The 19,475-nt window shown below is 42.7% G+C and overlaps 1 protein-coding gene across 1 annotated transcript in view; it reads right to left on the reverse strand.

The window, feature by feature from the left end:
* lamb2 (laminin, beta 2 (laminin S)) overlaps window positions 1–19,475 on the reverse strand; it is a 93,872-nt gene that overhangs the window by 27,025 nt on the left and 47,372 nt on the right. The window contains exons 8-21 of the mRNA XM_068327175.1: window positions 16,174–16,376; window positions 15,944–16,064; window positions 14,755–14,943; window positions 13,144–13,323; window positions 11,654–11,766; window positions 10,067–10,146; window positions 9,550–9,685; window positions 9,303–9,461; window positions 8,945–9,072; window positions 8,675–8,807; window positions 8,394–8,586; window positions 4,852–4,995; window positions 4,176–4,407; window positions 3,744–3,913 (exon numbers count right to left, since the gene is read on the reverse strand). Of these exons, the coding sequence (XP_068183276.1) occupies window positions 3,744–3,913; window positions 4,176–4,407; window positions 4,852–4,995; window positions 8,394–8,586; window positions 8,675–8,807; window positions 8,945–9,072; window positions 9,303–9,461; window positions 9,550–9,685; window positions 10,067–10,146; window positions 11,654–11,766; window positions 13,144–13,323; window positions 14,755–14,943; window positions 15,944–16,064; window positions 16,174–16,376 (2,181 nt within the window). The remainder of the gene's footprint in view (window positions 1–3,743; window positions 3,914–4,175; window positions 4,408–4,851; window positions 4,996–8,393; window positions 8,587–8,674; window positions 8,808–8,944; window positions 9,073–9,302; window positions 9,462–9,549; window positions 9,686–10,066; window positions 10,147–11,653; window positions 11,767–13,143; window positions 13,324–14,754; window positions 14,944–15,943; window positions 16,065–16,173; window positions 16,377–19,475) is intronic.

A 19,475-nucleotide genomic window follows, 5' to 3' on the forward strand; every position in this document is an offset into this window, starting at 1 on the left:
GTCAATGGCCACTGGGGTCTGGGTAACAACCCAAACTGGAGGCACCAGAGCTTCAATTTCCCTGGTAGTGGAGTGTTGTCGATCTGCCTAAGGCCCTTGGCCGTGTCCTGCTGCAGTTGCTCGATTTGCTGGGTGTCTCTGAGGTCTGCATTATACCATCGTCCAAGGCTCTTGATGGGCTTCTCAAGGAGTGTTGGAATTGGTTCACCACTGATGAGGAAACGCTCGCCGGTCAATTGACCTTTAACGAAGTCCATTCGTGCCCATTGAATGTTTTCCTCGAGTTTCTGCAGCAGACGTCTCGTGCATGGTTTTGTTGTTGTTATGATGGTCATCCATATAGGCTCTAATAGGTGGAAGACGCAGGCCACTTTTGGTCCTCTCACCTCCCACTACCCAGTGGAATGCTCGTATAACCAACTACATTGCCATGATGAATGCCAGAGGGGAAATTGTGCAGCCCGGCATGATTCCGATTTCCAGATGCTGCCAGGCAGTGGTGCTACCCTCCGCTGTTACACAAAACTGGAGGATTTCCAGTGGATTTGGGCCACTGGAAGTAGCTCTTGACCAGCTTCGTGATGTGGTCCGGTACGCCAAAGTAGATGAAGGCCGTCCACAAAATCTCATGCGGGACAGACCCAAAGTCGTTGGCCAGGTCTAGGAAGACCACATATAGGTCCCTCCATTCCTTTTTTGCAGTTTGTATCTGGTGCTAGATCATATCGGCGTGCTCCAAACATCCTAGGAAACCCTGGATCCAAACTTTCTGCAATGATGTATCAACAAAGAGGTTTCTTTGGAGGAATATAGAGAGCCTTTGGGCAACAACACTGAAGAAAATCTTCCCATCCACATTTAGCAGGCTAATCTGGCAAAACTGGCTTATGGGGATCAGGATGCCTCCTGCTCTTTGCCATCAGTTTCCAAAGGTATTTGAGGGGCTCCAGGGGCATTCTGGTACAGCCTGTAAGGAATGTCATTGGGCCTGGGTGCCGACGCTTTCCTTGTCTGCCTCACAGTCTTCTCCACCTCGCTCCATGCGGGGGGTCTTATGGCCATTTGCTGTTCAGGTGCTTGCATAGGTGGCATGTCGCTCGGGATAGTGACTGGCTCATGCTTCCGATGATCAAAGTATGTCTTACACAGGTGCTCTTCCAGGTCTTTTATGGGCACCTTGAGGTTCTTGCTTTTCTCCTGTTCAAAGAGACCTTTGACAAAACTGTAGGTATTGCTAAAGAAAAGGGTTCTTTTACGTTCTTTCTTCTTCTGTTGTTGTCTGAGGCGTTCTGCTTTTTGCAACTTTGTTAGGCACTGCTTGAGTTCAGCCTGCAGCACTTCAATCCATTCTCTTTCAAACTCTGTAGTCTTTCTCCACATTTTTCTCAGTTGTCTAATTTCCTTCACCAACCTTGTAATTTCCCGCTGCCTCCTGGACATTGGCTGGTTTGGAGGGCCTTTCTGCTGCCTCTGTGCCTTGTGCTTTACCCCAAATATTTCAGTGCCATAGCTGTAAATGATGACTCCAATGTTGTCCACTTTTCTTTCAACAGGACCCTTCTGCCTTTTTAGAAGGAGGACCTGGTCTGACTAAATGGTGCTGTTTTATTTCTAACCTGTCGTGTTGGAATGACTACCTACAGTTACATCCTTTCTAAACCATCACCAGTAATATAAGATACTACTATTACTATATCTCCCCACCTATATATTTGAATAAGCTCATTTGAAAACCTCACGGTGTCACGTTTTAACTCCACCAACTACCTTTCAATCAAGCGCCCAACCAATTACGGCACCCAACCAATTACGGAGCACCTGTCAGAGGGAATCTCATGAACAATATGGCATTAGGCATCGGGCAGCGAGGCATTTTGTTGTGGTTACGCCTTTCGTCCACACGACAACGCAGATATCCGGGACAAACGTTGGCCAAAGTGAAGTTTTTTAAAAACACCCAGTCTGCGTTGTCGTGTGGACGGCATAACCAAAACTTTTTCTATCCGGGGTGTGTCTCCCTGCGACAAAAACCGCTGTGACGTCAGTGTGTGTGACCCATGTCTACATGTACACACAGAACGGATTAAGTTAAAACCAGCTATTTTCTGATATATAACGGCTCCACGTCGAAGATGCGTTGATAAACATGCTTGACAGTTGAATATTTTTTCGTCCGTTTCTTTATGAGTCATAAAGTTTATATATTTATTTATTCATTCATTCACGTTTCTTGCCAAAGACGCCGACACCAGTTCTAGGTCAGATCGGGACGCGCTGCCTGCTGGTGGGAGAAGACTGTGATGGGTGTGCTTGGTTTATGATATCAATATATTTGTTTTAGTTTGTTTGGTATGAAGTCTGATATTATTGTTTTATTGTGGAATTTCCACGGGTTCCCACTAGTCAACTATATATCACTATACTATATCAAAATATATCAACTACTAGCGGGAAGCCGCGGAAATTCCACGATAAAACAATAATATCAGACTTCATACCAAACATATGAAAACAAATGTATTGGTATTTTAAACCAAGCGCACCCAACATAGTCAAAAATCAACGTGGCGACATAACGACTTTGTGTTGGCAAATCATGGATTGCATTGGGCGGGCATTGCGAAGCCATAGATGACTGTTAGCAGGCTAACTGGAGAAACTAATCGTGAGATAGGGAAAGGAGCTAACGTTAAAGGAAAAGGCACCTGTCAAAAGACCAAGTGGAAAAGACATTTTAAAGAAGTGATAGTTCTGTTTGCTGATTACATGAACAGAACTGTTTGTAGTTACTTAAAGACCATTTTTGTCAGATGCCTGAGGAGCATTTTGGATACGACATTGATTGTCCCATTTCAAAGGGAAGCCATAGCTGGACAGACTGTTTGTGCTTAGCCAGCTAGTTTGACTCAGAATTCGTTGCCCTTGTCTGTGTCATTCCTCTGTTCACTGGGAAGTCCATGTTTATTTATTTCCTTTCCTAACATAGCAGATGCCTTACACCATATAGTTCATGTGATTCCTACTGGCAGATGCTCCGTGATTGGTTGGGTGCTTTATTGACAGGTGGTGGGTGGAGTTGGTGACAGCGTGAGACTTTCTGAAGTGAACTTATTCAAATATATAGGTGGGGAGATGAGGTTGATATATTTTGTTTTTTTTCTATATTTTTTACACTCAAAATGAACAAGAATAATTTTGGTAATGACCCAATGTACCATTAGGTCCAATTCTGATCAAATACCTGGATACACGATGAAGATGCTGTACATGCCAAATGTTACAACTGATAAGATTCAACTTCAGAGAATCACTAATTTGGCTGCAGTTATTTTGAGGTTTATCTCAAGGACATTTACTGTAATGTCAGCAATTCTTAACAAAGATTTAAACTATCTCTAGTTTCTTATTTATAACAAACAGCGTTTCATTTTATAATGATTCCCTGATGGCCCTCAAGAGTCAAATACAAAAAAAGAAAAGAAAAAAGCACAGTGTTGTTTTTTTTTTTAAAAAGACACAAGGATGATTATGCCGCAGGAGTGTTTTTGTGTAACAGATTCAGCGGGTAATGACAATGCCATTGGCTGTATAGACAGTCAATTACCGGTTATCATGGTTTTCAGTGTGAAGTCTAAATCGTTAACAAACACACAGAATTTTTAATCACCATCATTTTCTGAGAAACAGTGCATAAAGAAGGGACGAATAAAAGGGAAGAAACAAAAAGAAAAACAGATGTTTACCTGTGTAACCCTGGTTACAGTTGCATATTATCTGTCTGTTACGGTTGTCCTCGTAACAAGAAACAGCAAAGTGGCGTCCACTGTTGGGCCCATCAGGACAGGGGCACGGACGACAACGAGCACTGGATGCTATGCCCAAAATGGGGTTACCATAGTAACCATTGGCACACCTAACGAACAGGTTGACTTGGGTTAACACATAGCAAATGGTAATTACACTCTAAGAGAGGTATTTGTTTTCATGTATTAATATATTACTCCTATCAGTACAGCAAAGTCTAAACCTTTGTTTGATATGATTCTATAATTAGAGTCATGGAAATAAAAATGACAACAACATTTTTTGTAGGGCTACATATCTAAGTAAAACAGCCTGATAGCCGTGCTTTATAGATAATGCTTCAACTGTGGTTGACCTCATGCAGACCTCACCTGTCACAGTTGTCTCCTCCAGTGTTGTCCCTACAGTTGATGCAGGCCCCAGTCCTCTGGTTGCACTCGTCAGCATGTCCATTACACTGGCAAGGTCGGCAATTGGGGAAGCCCCAGTGACCCAACTGGCATCCATCACAGCGCAGACCAAACGCTCCCGGACGGCACTGGCACTGACCAGAGAACTTGTCACAGAGTCGAGTCACAGAGCCTTCAACACTACAGCCACAAGCTGAACAGAGGGAGGACCAGGATGGGGAGGTTTAAAGAGAGGAGAAGAGCAGGTTAGAGTGAATAGACAGGGATTTCCTGATAGAAAAAGACATGAGGTATTTAGACTTGCAATTTTGTCATGTGAGACAGTAGAGGGCATCATCAACACACAAATGAGCTAACCTCACTGGTGTATCTCCGTAAATAAGATGAATGACATTCAAGAACAAAACAGAGGATATTTAGTAAAGTGTCAATTTCAATGAGGGGCTTTATTAACTGTTGCAAATTCTGTAAATTCCAATGGACCTTACTAAACCCTGACTTCAACGAAAGCAAAATCAGATTGGAGGCATAAAATAATACAGAATATCGGAATCCTTTGTATTTCATGTACAATAAATCTGATCCATAAACATGGCTGGATTTAAATGAAGTAATAGAAATGCCAAGAGTCTCTCACCTATACAGCCTGAGGGTCCAAAGCTGTATGTTCCTGGAGCACACTGGTGGCAGCGTCGACCAATGACATTGGGCCTGCAGAGGCATTGACCCCCACGGACATCACATATGGAGCTAATGGACCCCTGAGGATCACAACTACAAGCTGGAAGACAGCATAACATCTATGACAGGACTGAAACCTGACTGTAGGATTAAGGTGAACATTACATGACATCCCATTATGGTGCAAAGATTTAAGCAGGGATTTGAATTTCGTATGGAAAAAGACACTGCACTGTCATAGTAATTCTTCTTCTTCTTTTCCTTTCGGCTTTTCCCTTCAGGGGTCGTCACAGAGAATCAGTTGCCTCAATCTACCCTTCTTCTGCATCATCTTCTCTCGCACCAACTACCTTCATGTCCTCTTTCACTACATCCATAAACCTCCTCTTTGGTCGTCCTCTAGGCCTCCTGCCTGGCAGTTCAAAACTCAGCATTCTTCTACCAATATATACACTATCTTTCCTCTGAACATGTCCAAACCATCTCAGTCTGGCCTCTCTGACTTTATCTCCAAAACCTCTAACATGTGCTGTCCCTCTGATGTACTCATTCCTGATCCTATCCTTCCTGGTCACTCCCAAAGAGAACCTCAGCATCTTCATCTCTGCTACTTCCAGCTCTGTCTCCCGTCTTTTCCTCAGTGACACTGTCTCTAGACCAAACAACATCGCTGGTCTCACCACAGTTCTGTACACCTTCCATTTCATTTTAACCAAAACTCTTCTATCACACATCACACCTGACACTTTTCTCCACCCGTTCCATCCTGCCTGTACATGCTTCTTCACCTCTTTTCCACACTCTCCATTGCTCTGGAGTGTTGACCCAAAGTACTTAAAATCCTCCACCTTCTTGATCTCTTCTCCCTGTAACCTCACTCTTCCACTTGGGTCCCTCTCATTCACACACATGTACTCTGTCTTTCTGCGGCTAACCTTCATTCCTCTCCTTTCCAGGACAAACATCCACCTCTCTAGCTTCTCCTCTGCCTGTTCCCTGCTCTCACTGCAGATCATAATTTCATCTGCAAACATAGTCCATGGAGATTCCTGTCTAACCTCGTCTGTCAGCCTGTCCATCACCAAAGCAAACAAAAAGGGGGTCAGTCCTGATGCAGTCCCACCTCCACCTTGACCTCCTCTGTCACATCTACATCACACCTCAACACTGTCTTACAGTCCTCATACATGTCCTGCACCACTGTAACAACTCTGCCACTCCAGACTTCCTCATACAACTCCTAACTTCCCTCTATTCCCTCAACATCCATAAAGCAAATACTGCATCTGTAGTACTCTTTTTTCGCATGAAACCATACTGCTGCTCACAAATGCTTACTTCTGCCCTTAGTCTAGCTTCCACTACTCTTTCCCATAAATTCATTGTATGGCTCATCAGCTTTATTCCTCTGTAGTTGCAAGAACTCTGCACATGTCCCTTGTTCTTAAAAATTGGCACCAGCTTTCCTCAGGCATCTTCTCACAATCTAAGATCCTGTTTAACTACCCAATCAGAAATTCTACTGCCATCTCTCCCAGACACTTCCATACCTCCACAGGTACAGTATATCATCAGGACCGACTGCCTTTCCACTCTTCATCCTCTTCAATGCCTTCTTCACTTCATCCTGACTAATCTTTACTACTTCCTAGTCCACAACAGCCACCTCTTCTAGTCTATTTTCTTTCTCTTTTTACACATTCATCAACTCTTCAAAGTACTCTTTCCATCTTCCCATCACACTACTGGCACCTGTCAATAGATTTCCATCCCTATCCTTAATCACCTTTACCTGCTGCACGTCCTTCCCATCTCTGTCTCTCTGTCTTGCCAGCCTGTAGAGATCAGTCTCTCCCTCCTTACTGTCCAACCTAGCATACAAGTCATCATAAGCCCCTTGTTTGGCCTTTACTACCTCTACCTTCAACCTTACGCTGCAACTCCCTGTACTCCTGCCTACTCTCCTCAGTCCTCTCAGTGTCCCACTTCTTCTTAGCTAACCTCTTTCTCTGCATACACTCCTTCTACCGCCAAGTCTCCTTATCTACTTTCCTTCCAGATGACACACCAAGTACTCTCCTACCTGTCTCCCTGATCACATTAGCTGTAGTTGTCCAGTCATCTGGAAGCACCTCCTGACCACCCAGAGCCTGTCTTAACTCCCTCCTGAAAGTCATGCAACACTTTTCCCTTTTCAGCTTTCACCGTTTTGTCCTCTGCTCTGCCTTTGCCATCTTCTTCACCACCAGAGTCATCCTACACACCACCATCCTATGCTGTTTGGCTACACTCTCGCCTACCACTACTTTGCAGTCACTGATCTCCTTAAGATTACATCGTCTACACAAGATGTAGTCTACCTGTGTGCTCCTACCTCCAATCTTATAGGTCACCCTATGTTCCTGCCTCTTCTGGAAGAAAGTATTCACTATAGCCATTTCAATCCTTTTTGCAAAGTCAACTACCATCTGTCCTTCTGCGTTCCTCTCCTGGACACCAAACCTGCCCATCACCTCCTCATCACCTCTGTTTCCTGCACCAACATGTCAATTGAGGTCTGCACCAATGACAACTCTCTCACTTCTAGGCATGCTCTGCATCACTTCATCAAAGTACAGCCAGAAATTCTCCTTCTCATCCAGCTCACATCCTCCCTGTGGAGCATACCCACTAACAGCATTGAACATCACACGTTCGATTTCTAGCTTCAGACTCATCACTCTATCTGATACTCTTTTTACCTCCAGGACATTCCTAACAAACTCCTCCTTCAAGATAACTCCTACTCCATTTCTCTTCCTATCTACACCATGATAGAACAACATGAACCCTTCTCCTAAACTTCTAGCCTTGCTACCTTTCCACCTGGTCTCTTGGACACACAGTATGTCTACCTTCCTCCTCCTCATCATGTCAACCAACTCTCTACCTTTTCCTGTCATAGTTCCAACATTCAACATCCCTACTCTCAGTCCTATACTCTTAGCGTTCCTCTTCTCTCTCTTCCTACAAAAACACACTTTCCTCCACTCCTTCTTCGACCAACAATAGTCCATTTTCCACCGGCACACTGTCGGTGAACAGCACTGATGTCGGTCGTTGTTAACCCAGGCTTCGACCGATCCGGTATGGAAGTCATAGGTGTGATTCGCAATGTGTCATTTGGCAAAAGTTTTACGCCAGATGCCCTTCCTGACGCAACCCTCTGTATTTATCTGGGCTTGGGACCGGCACAATAAGACACTGGCTTCTGTCCTCTTGCAGCTACAAGAGGACACAAGTAATTATAAAGTCTAAAAACATTTTTGATTTTTTACTGAATTTTCAGTGTGAATGAGCTCTTCACTTGACTAAGTCCACCTGATGAATTACTTCCTGATTTTAAGTCTTTGCCGATCTCTTTAAGCTAAAGAAATCCTCGGTTGCACCTTGCATTTACTGAAAATATGACAAAAATAAATTCCACATGTTAAAAAGTTAAATTAATAATTCACTCACGTAGAGTACCGTCGTTAATTATGGCAGACATGCTGGTGATTAGCTTGGCACAGGGGTCACTCATTTGTGGCCGGGTCACGCTCTTCGCTCCATCATGGCAGCGATACCGCTCATAAGTTTGCCTCCTGTTATTAGAAGCTGGATCTCCTGCATTGAACATCTCCATGGAGGAGTGGAGTGGGATCAAAGCAATCTGAGGAAAGAGAGGGAGATGTTTGGATGTGGCATGACAACTGCAAATTTTTTATGTAATTGATGCTTAGAAAATAATTTCCTCTCACAGAGTCCACCAAGATGAGAGCGTTAGCTGCTCCATTGAGGATAATGTTGGGGTCTTGGTAGCGTCTGAACTGAAAGCGGAGTGTGTAAGTCACACCTTTCTCTAAACACACTGGATGAACAGGAACCGCAAACCTGGAGCGAACAGATAGACAGTCTCTAAACACACTGGATGAACAGGAACCGCAAACCTGGAGCGAACAGATAGACAGTGGCTTTGTGTGTGTGTGTGTTTGAGTGTATGTACAGTATATGGGTGTCTAAATACGGACCTGGACCCGACTGGTAGGGAGACGGTGAGCCTGTCGTCATCTGGAATGGTGTTTCCACAGGGGCTGCTGGTAGGAATTGGGCCTGGACGGGTCACTGTTATCTGCACTTCCTCCCAGTCACGGGGCATCTACATACAGTTAGTGGTATATATTTACTACACATAAGTACACAAGCACTCACGGTTTGAAATCTTCAATAGAATTTGTTTTCCTCTCTAAAAAAGGAGTGATACAATTCCCTTACCAGTTAAATATGAAGTTTGGGTTTGGACATGGCTTAACCTAAGCTTAATCACAAATGGAAGCAGGTCTGACGAAAGAAGTCTGAGGAAGTATAAGGGCTCATGCACCAACAGACCTGTGATTCGTAGCGGATAAGCAAGTCATATTCCATGGAGTAGGGGACATCACTGATGAGGAACTCCAGACTGCCACCCTCAGGTACCTGAGCAAACCCAATGCCAGTCCAGGTAGCAGGGCGACCCAGCTGGTGCTCCCTGGTCTCCACTGTGCAGCTCTGAAAATGTAGAGATGCAGTTAAACACATTTTTAAATAAAATTACACAGCAAAATAAAGACTGACTACAGCACAAATGTGGACTCACCTGCCCTAATCTGGCCAACTCAGCCTCATAGAGGAGGTGGTCCAGTGCCATGAAGTAATATCCAGACTCCACTTCTGTACACTGGCGGCCTGTCACGTGACTGCGACAGTGACACTGACCGCTTTCCATGGAGCAGCTACACACAAGAGATACAGTATATATTATTTCACTGCTTAAATGGAAGTTGAAGCTGTAATGGACTGAAAAATTGCAGAGGTTGGGATTAAATGTCAGAATGCTAACAGCAAGTATGTCTTCCAAGTTAACCATCTTAGGTCAGTGGCTCAACACAATTATCATCAAATTATTAGTAACTTGCTGAAAGAATGGTGGAAATGTGAACAAGATCACTAAATTCATTATGTCTCTTCCTGAGGCAAACAAATGCACCACATTTCATAACACATGTTTTATACCCCAAAAATTCAAAGCAGTGTCCTGAAAGTTGTCTCCATTTTATGCAGTTTTACCGGAGGTGTGACCTTTGACCCAGGTTAAATGCTTCACTACTACTCACTGGTTATCTAGAGCTCCTCCGATATCACAGTCACAGCCACTGCAGCCGTTCAGGTCGTGGCTCAGAGCCCAGTGTTCAGGCTGGAAACAAACACACACACACAGCATTCATACCAGAGAGAAAGATGCATAAACCTTCCAAATCATGGCTTTACGGACTATCAGGACTGCCTTTTCCCTTTCTGTCAGTCATCAATTTGAGATTTTCTTGTCATTTTTGTGAATTTGTATTTCTTCAGTGTCGAACAAGAATATGATCCTTATAATACTCAGTCCAATTCAAGTCTGAATCCAAAACTCAATCATCATCAATCCACCGACAGTCATACTGGTGTACATGCAACTGTCTATTCACCGGTGTGTTTGGCTAAATAACTACAGTGATACCTCTGTACTCGACCATAATCCGTTCTGAGGTGGTGGTTGAGCACCGATTTGTTTGAACACCGAAACCTATTTTCCCATAAGAAAAAATGGAAAGTATTTTAATCCGTTCTTACCATTTAGCAAAATACCTAAAATATGATAAGAACGTGTATCTAAACAACAATGAAGACGTAAATGTGCACAAGCAGTACATGATAAAGATAAAGCATTATAAACCATTTTGTATAATTTACTTTACGTTTTTGAGAGCGGTTGATGGCACTAGCGTCATCATGGAAGGGGAATCCCTTCCATGATGACGCTAGGTAACGCGCCTCCAGGGGTTTTCTCCCTTCTCTCTCTCTTCCGTGGAGGTGAATCTGGCTGGGCAGTAGCCTTCCTCTATTCTTTAAGAAAGAACCTGTCCATTGTCAGTTGCTTCTGCTTCAAGATAGTGGAAATGGTTGACTTTCATTTCGTACAGCGACGCGAGGTCGGACACTCGTACACCACTTTCATATTTTGCTATAATTTCCGTACATCTTTGCTTACGTAATTTGCGTACGTGTTACTCCGCTGGCGGTCTGAGTCGAACTGACGCTTACCCGCTGGCTGAGGAGCGCAGCCGAGGAGCGCGTTCGGGTCGACTCAGCTAGTCGAGTACCGAAAATCTGTTCGGGCTCCGATATATTTTCTACTCGAATTTTTTGGTCGAGCACCGATTTGGTCGAGTATAGAGGCGGTCGAGTACAGAGGCATCACTGTATTTGGAAAGTGAACAAGGCAAATGTGAGATAGGTAGTAATGACATCTTACATGAATTCACTTGCAATGCAAGCAGTTTCTTTTAACGTATGAGAGGACATTTATGCTGATATTTAATAATTATTTATTTTCTTATGTTTTCTTTCTTTATCATGCAATTGTAACGTCCAATGTTGACATTACACTGCTGCTGCTAAATGAGGCGTCACGGAGCTGGTCAGAAGGTAGGATCAAGTTTGTGTCTAGTTCAGGCCATGGCCATTTTTGGCCTAATGTAACACACACCATTTGGACAAGCCTCAAATTTCTTCTAGACAAATTTAGAAACAGGGCTCACACAGGAGCTCACACACCGGCGACACCATTCCTAGCTGTGTAGGGTTGGCACAAGAGGTTGATTTATAATAGGAAAAATGATCATGAGCTGACATCACGGATTGTTTTCACACTCTCTTACCAAACACTGGTCACAGCTGCGTCCCGTGACGAGACGCTTGCAGAAGCAGTCTCCGCTGATGGGATCACACTGGGAGCTGCCCGACACTGTTCCTCTGTGGTCACACTGGCAAACTTGTAGCACAGAGGGGAGGGGAAGGCAAAAGTCACAAGGTTTCCCACTGTACTGTGAAATTTTGTATCATGCTGTACTGTCATGAGCTATATTTTGGAATTTTTATCCAGCTAAATTATAAAACTACATTTATTTAACCTATATTATTAGATGGATTTCTAAAAAATCCTTGATACAAGAGCACAATTACCATCAAAGATCTATGGAATTTCTCTGCTTCTTGCTAAAATCATTGCTTCAATCACCAAACCTTAATCTCATCTTAAGCATGTTCAATCATCTGAACATTCATGTTCAGTCATCTGAACATGCCTAGGATAAGTTTAGGCATGTTCAGTCACCTGAATTCAGATAAGCGAGGAGCTCACAAAAGTAATCGTATATAATTTTTTGTATTAATATCTTAGTATGGGCGGGACAGTGGTGCAATGAGTAGTGCTGTGGCCTCACAACAAGAAGGTTCCAGATCTGATTCCTTTCAGTGCGGAGTTTGTGCATGTCTGCATGGGTTTTCTCTGCTTCTCCAGGTTCCTCCCACCTCAGAAAACATATAGCGTAGATGAACTGGTCACACCGAATTGTGATTATGAGTGTATGCCTTTCATGTGTCGCTGCTATAACGTGCCATCTTAGCTGAGGTGTATCTCACCATTCGCCCATAGCTGGCTAGCATAAGCTCCAGCAGAAGAGGTAAATAAGCGACTGTAGAGGAGACCATTGCAATCGTCTCATCCACAAGTAAATGAATGGAAGGATGTCTTAGTTTAAGCATCGATAAGGGATTGCTGGACCTCCCTTCTTCCTGCGTTTTGCATCTCAAGCAATATTATGTCTGTCCTCGCCTTTTGATGGAGGTTGTGGCATCCACAGCATATTATTCCTGGGATAAGACCCGCAGACCTTACTGAGTCCCGCTATTTACCCAGGATCCTGCATGGGTGAACATGGGTTGATAAATAGTCTATGTTGGATGTAGGCAAATATCCCTCCATTAAATCCTTTTTTAAGTCAGGATTACTGTCTTTTCTTAGGACAATGTAATTTCTTTTAGGAAACTATTTTTAATATTGTGTCATCATTCTTTAAAGAAATGGGTGTGATTATAATCATCATTCATTCATTCATTCATCCCAACCGCTTCATCCGCTGTCATGGGTTGAGGGGGCTGGAGCCTATCCCAGCTGGCTTAGGGCATGGGGAGGGAGAAACTCCAGGCGCGATGCCAGTGCGCCACAGACCAACACAGAGACGCAGACAAACTCGCACGCACACACTAATACCCACGGTCAATTTGGGACCCACTGCGCCACTGTGCCAACTGATTATAATCATGATCATCTTTAAATGTATATTTGTGTGGACTACCGTGTACTCACGTTGGCAGCCCTGAGGGTTATCAGCGCTCAGGCCAAAGAAGCCGGTCTTACACCTGTTGCAGCGGGGCCCCTCAACATTGGCCTTGCAGCGGCACTGACCTCCGAGCATGCCAAGGGAAGGCTCAGTGTGGCTGTCGCAAATCCCTCCATTCTGAGAGCCATCAGGGTCACAGTCACAAGCTGAAGGACAAACAAGGACAGATGGGAACCAGTTCCAAAGTTGAACTTCTTATTTTGTTATGAATGTTGAGATGAATTAAATTTTATCATGGAAGAACAGCAGCAGTAGTTGTGTTTTTTTAGTTTGAAAGGTGGATTGTAGGAGTATATTCCATGGCATCTTAGTGAAGAAATGTTCCAAGAGGATGAAAGAACAGTAGAAATTTGTCTTGGAAATTTCTACAGTAGAAATTAAAATACTTCATCATCTCAGGAGGCAGGGTCACACCTTTACTTAAAAAACATGACATGATTCAAACTACTCTCAGGGCTGTTAGATATGAAGGGGAGCTGTTTGTACTTGATCGTGGTCATTAGCTTTGCACTATGCCAACGCTTACACCCACGAGTGTAAGAGTAAGGCTCCATCCACATGGTGCCGGAACTTTCTGAAAACACAACTTTTTTGTTACATTTACGCCTTCCATTCACACAACAACGTGGACATCCAAAATGCAACTTTTTGAAATTTTTTGAAAACGCTGGGTCTGCGTTGTCATGTGGATGCAGTATCCGCAACTTTTTATATCCGGGGGCGTCTCGGTGCGATGAAAACCGCTTTGACGTCATGCATGTGACCCGTGTCTACATGGACACACAGAATGGACTGAGTTAAAACCCGCTATTTTCTGACGCATAACAGCTCTACGTCGAAGACGCATTGATAAACATGCTTATCAGTTGGACATTTGTGTGTTTATTTCTTTCTTTATGAGTCATAACGTTTCTAGATTTATTTATTTATTCATTCATTCATTCACGTTCCTCGCCAAAGACGCCGACTCCATTTCTGGGTCGGACCGGGAACCGCTGCCTGCTGGTGGGAGAACTCTGTAATGGAGGTCGTCCTCCAGGAGGATCGGCATGAATTTCCACACGTTCTGGTCCTCTATCCTGTCGTTCTCGCAGTTGTTCTGCTTATAAACGAGTTGATCAAAGCACTGATGTGGTTACGTGTGGACGGAGATCTATTTGAAAACGTTGTCACGCTGTCATCTTTTTCTATGCGGGGGGAAAAAAGTTGCGTTTTCAAAGAGTTCCGGCACTACGTGGATGGGGCCGAAGTGATCACACTTTCTGACAATATTTAAAAAACAGGAAAGTCATGTTATGATCAGTTCAGTGAAATTCCACGATGGACTACACAAAACTGTAGAATGTTTTAAATAACTCTATGCACTCTATGTGTGTTACAATCACTAAGGTAGCTCCTGTATGATTAGCAGAGCTCATTAATAGGCCAGAACACTACAGCTGTTGTTCTCCCATTCACAACATGCTGTGTCTTGCCTCATGTCTCTCCCTGTGTCACCCACTGAACTACCCAGCAGTCACACCCATGTTCTTCATATAAAAACATTAGCAGTTATTCCGAGACAAACACATACTCACGTATGCAGACTTTTGGGTCCCTGATATCCTTCAAAGGGTCTTTGTAATAGAAGGGTTTGCACATCTCACAATTGCGCCCCATGGTGTTGTGCTGGCAGTCATCACACACTCCCCCACTTATTTTGCCAGTGGCCAAATAAACTGCCATGTCGAAGTGGCAAAGGGAAGAGTGGCTATTGCAGTTACACTCTAGAAAACAGAAAAAGAAAACAGAACAAATCTCTTCACAACTTGTAGAAGCTAAATTATGCTAGGGGGCTCCTAGGGATAATTGGTCACCAGGTATAAATAGAAACCAATTGTTGGCTGGGTCAGTTTTCAATCATTTTTGACCGTTGATCATGGAATGCTGAACGCCGAATATTGTGATGTTCGATGCTCAGTATTGGACGAGTTAAATGTAACTAAACGGAACATTCAAGCAAAAGGTAGGCGCATCGGACTTTTAATTAAGGAATGCATCAACGCGTCAATCACTGAAACGCGGTGGAATCGTAGCTTAGCCTATACAGAACTAATCGATTGATTCAGAACTGAAAAGACAATGGAGGAGAAAGAGAACATACAGCGTTCTTTTCAGCTAAAACTCCACAGTTGATAAACAATTAACTACCAATAGACAACAGCTAACATTTAATATTACCGTTTGATAGCTTTATTAGCAGGATGTTCAGGATATACTTAAGCTCATTACTCATTGCAATTCTAATATTTACTGTTCTCCTGATTTTTCTTCACACTTCAAACATGATCTGGTTAAACACAGTAATGTGATGCTCACTAGAACACAGATTTGTGTGCAGCGTTGACTCTGATTGGGTCCATTACAGCGATATGTTTCAAGACGTTTAACAGGAAGTGTTTAATCAGGTATCAAGACACTGACTTGACAGCCTTAGCTTGATTACATTTATGAAAATTAAATATTTTTTTCCTATCGATATTAACACAATCAAACAATAATGATAGAAAAGAAGACGCCGCCGTCAAAGAGACAAAAAGTGATTTGTTATCAAATATGTTATGTACCTTGGCTCAATGAATAAAATAACATTTAATTGTTTCGTCATGATCGGAAACATACTCCATACATTTGTACGACTTTACTTCCTTGAACAATCAGTATAATGTTAGAGACTTCCACTCTGAAAATGTTTAATGTGCCACTGGTTAGTATATCAGCACTCACTTTTGCAGGCGTTGGTATTGCGTCCCTCAGCAGGCCTCCAGGGCAGGTCATTGTGGAAGGCGTCACATTGCTCACAATTCAAACCCTTGGTGTTATGGTTACACACACATCTGCCGTGAACCTTTAAATGAAAGTAGTGAGTAATCTGTATATTGCAAAGAATTAACAGCTTAGAAAACATGAGTTGATTGCAAGATGAAGACTTGAGGGGAAAAAAAATCAGCGCTCACCATTCCTTCAATATCATCCCTGATGCCATCAATGGCCACACACTCTGAGGCGTGGCCATAGCAAAAGCAGTTCCCTCGTACGACAAGCTCATATATGGCATAATAATACTTTTCCTTGATTTCAGCTCTGGGGTCCAGCAGGTTGTCTCCCAGTGTGTGAAGTTTGGTAAAGTTCACTCTAATGTTGGTGATCTTTAGTTGGTCTGTAAGAGGGCATGAAGACAACAGAATGCTGGTTTGTGTTCAGGTGGACTTTTTACTTCAGCTTTCGGTTATGGGAATTTGATAGCCATAAAATAAATACTGAGATGTGATAAAGGGAGTACGACAACAGGAAAAATGCTTCCAAACACCAACAAACATCTACAAACACGCTACAGCAGGGGTCTCCAAACATTTTCCTGTCTGGGCAACATAACTTGGCCGGGGTCAGTTTGTAAATGTGATGATTGCAGTGGAACCTAAATGCAAACATTTGTTTTATATATTTTATAATATTAATAACCCTTCCAGGTCATTATGTCATTTAGGAGAGTGGCATAGAAGTTAATGAGACTGTCAGGCTTGAATGTGTCTTTCAGAACATGACAGTTCTGTAATTTGGCCTGCTCAAACTGATAAGAAGGCTGGGCGTCATCAATGTCAACAAAGGGGTTATGGAAAAGATTGACTTCTTTTCCATTAGCATGTAGTTCACGGAATCGCACACCAAACTCCACCCACTTTTCAGCTGGGAACGAGAGAAGTGGGGTCTCTGCAGAGAGGATTTATGTAGCAGGGTGGATGAAGCTGTGGTTTTTAATTAGTTCCAAAAGCAGTGCTAGTTTCACCTCAAATGTTTTTTGGTTTTTTTTGTAAATATGTTTTATTGTTTTCAATAAATTTTACAGGGGTATAGTACACACACATGCCAATTATATCAACAAGTCACCTTCAAAACATTGGGTGCACTGTTGCTTATGTACTGTATATCAGAACTCACACCTCACTTCCCACCCTGCCTTCTGCTTTCCTAGCTACAAGCCGGGGTCCCACCCCCCAACCACTTTCCCACAAGGTAACACTTAAAATTAAATACATAGAGTAAATAAATAAATGAATAAATATAAATAAAAAAAGACATAAATAAATTGTATAGAATAATACACAGAAAAAGGAAAGAATGGAGTTGTACGTCCACATGCACACACACACACACACACACACACACACACACACACACACACACACACACACACACACACACATCATAGGTGCGAAAGTTCACTCCTACTGAGTGTCAAGTCTTGTACAGAGTCGTAATAGTCAAGGAAAGGACTCTGAACTTTGAGGAAGGTTTGGGAGGACCCTTTGAGTGTGTATTTAATTTTTTCTACTTTAAAAAGTACATGACATCTTTAACCCAATGAGAAAAAAATGGAGTGTGTTCCTTCTATTTAAAGACAATCAGGAATCGTGCAAGAAGTGTAGTAAAGCTATGACAACATGGGCTTTAGCAGTTTGGACAACTTGGGATTCCTCAGGCGTGAGGCCAAAAAGGGCACAGATTGGGTTGGGGTCTAAAAGAGTCCCAAAAATATCACTAAGGGCTTTAAAAGTACTCGTTAAAAAAGTGGACAGATTCAGACACAGCCAAAACATGTGGATTAAATCAGCAGGCTGGTTTCTGCATCGACAGCATGATGGATCAAGGTTAGGATAGATCTTTGCCAACCTAGCTTTGATAACATGAGCTGTATGTATGATTTTCAATTGGATTAAGCTATGTTTCACAGATGCAGATGAAGTATATATCAGGTTTAAGACAGAGAGTTACTCCAAGGTCAACGTCCCAGGCTTTCCTTAAGTTTTCAGAGCAGGGTGGTTTAATTTGCTGATAGATCTGAGTTACTAGTCCTTTGCTGTCTGATTTCAGTTGAAAGATATGGTTTGTTTGTGATTTACTAGGTTTATCCGGAAAATGGTGAAATGTCTTTTGTACAAAGCTCTTGACCTGATGATAGCGAAAGAAGTGGTTCTTAAGCAAACTGTGTGCTTGAGAGTTGGAAAAGGATGCAAACGTATTTTCTATGTATAGGTTACAAATGCTTTAACGCCTTTGTCAAACCACTGGCCTTTGTCAATTGCCTTTGTCAAACCTTTGTCAAATGTAGGATCTGTACAGGATGGAGTAAACACGTGATTCATCTTAATGGGGGAGAGGGTGGAAGGACTCTGAATTCCAAAATATAAGCCCATATTTCTATAGAATTGTCTACTATTGTGTTTGAAGTCAAATTATTACTAATGAGGGGGAGAGGAGCACAGATCACTGAGTTTAGGCTATATCAGCATGATGAGAGTTCTAGTTGCACCTAGTCTGGTTTCCCTGTATCTGATTTGTCCTCAAACCAGTAGATTAGTTTTTGAAAGTTGCATACCCAGTAGTAGAAAAGCAAATTTGGTAGGGCCAGACCTCCTGAATGTTTTAATTTCTGGAGGTGAATATTGCTAATATGGCTGGGTTTCTTCCCCCCTGAAAGGAAATAATGATTTTATCAAGTGTGAAAACACATTTATTGGAATATTTTGGAATAAATTTAGAAATTTGGGAAATTTTATCAAAACGCCCACCTACTGTTAGTGGTCCATCTGTCCACGTCCTGTTTACATTAATCAAGGAGGCTGAAAAACTTTTTTGTAAAGGTGGTGGGCAATGTGAAGGTAACCGCAATCCCTAAAGCCGTTTCGATTTGTTTTAAGGGGGGGGGGGGGGTTGAGGAGGATGGATCTGTCACAGCTTTCAGGGAAAACATCTCACTCTTTTGCAAATTCAACTTGTATCCTGAAATTTGTCCAAATTGTCTTAGAATGTGTAAGATGGAAGGGAGAAAAGAAAAAAATCAGACACATATAAACGAAGATCATAGGAAAAATTTGAATTTTAAACCCCCTCACTGTATACCTTTAACATCGTTGCAAAGTCGGAGTGCAATTGCAAGAGGTTTGAAATAGGGGGCAAAAAATAGGGGGCATCCCTGTCTTGTCCCCCTTCCCAAGGGGAAATAACTTGATTGGGGAATTATTAGTGATTATTGATGCCAAGAGGGAGAAGGATCAAGAAGGTGGAAGATTTTAAGTACTTAGGGTCAACAGTCCAGAGCAATGGAGAGTGTGAAGAAGAAAGAGATGAAGAAGAATGTCCAGGCAGGATGGAACGGGTGGAGGAAAGTGTCGGGTGTGATGTGTGATAGAAGAGTTTCAGCTAAAATGAAAGGAAAGGTGTACAAAACTGTGGTGAGACCAGCGATATTGTTTGGTCT

Source organism: Antennarius striatus, chromosome 2, assembly GCF_040054535.1.
Source record: "Antennarius striatus isolate MH-2024 chromosome 2, ASM4005453v1, whole genome shotgun sequence".
Classification (NCBI taxonomy): Eukaryota; Metazoa; Chordata; class Actinopteri; order Lophiiformes; family Antennariidae; genus Antennarius; species Antennarius striatus.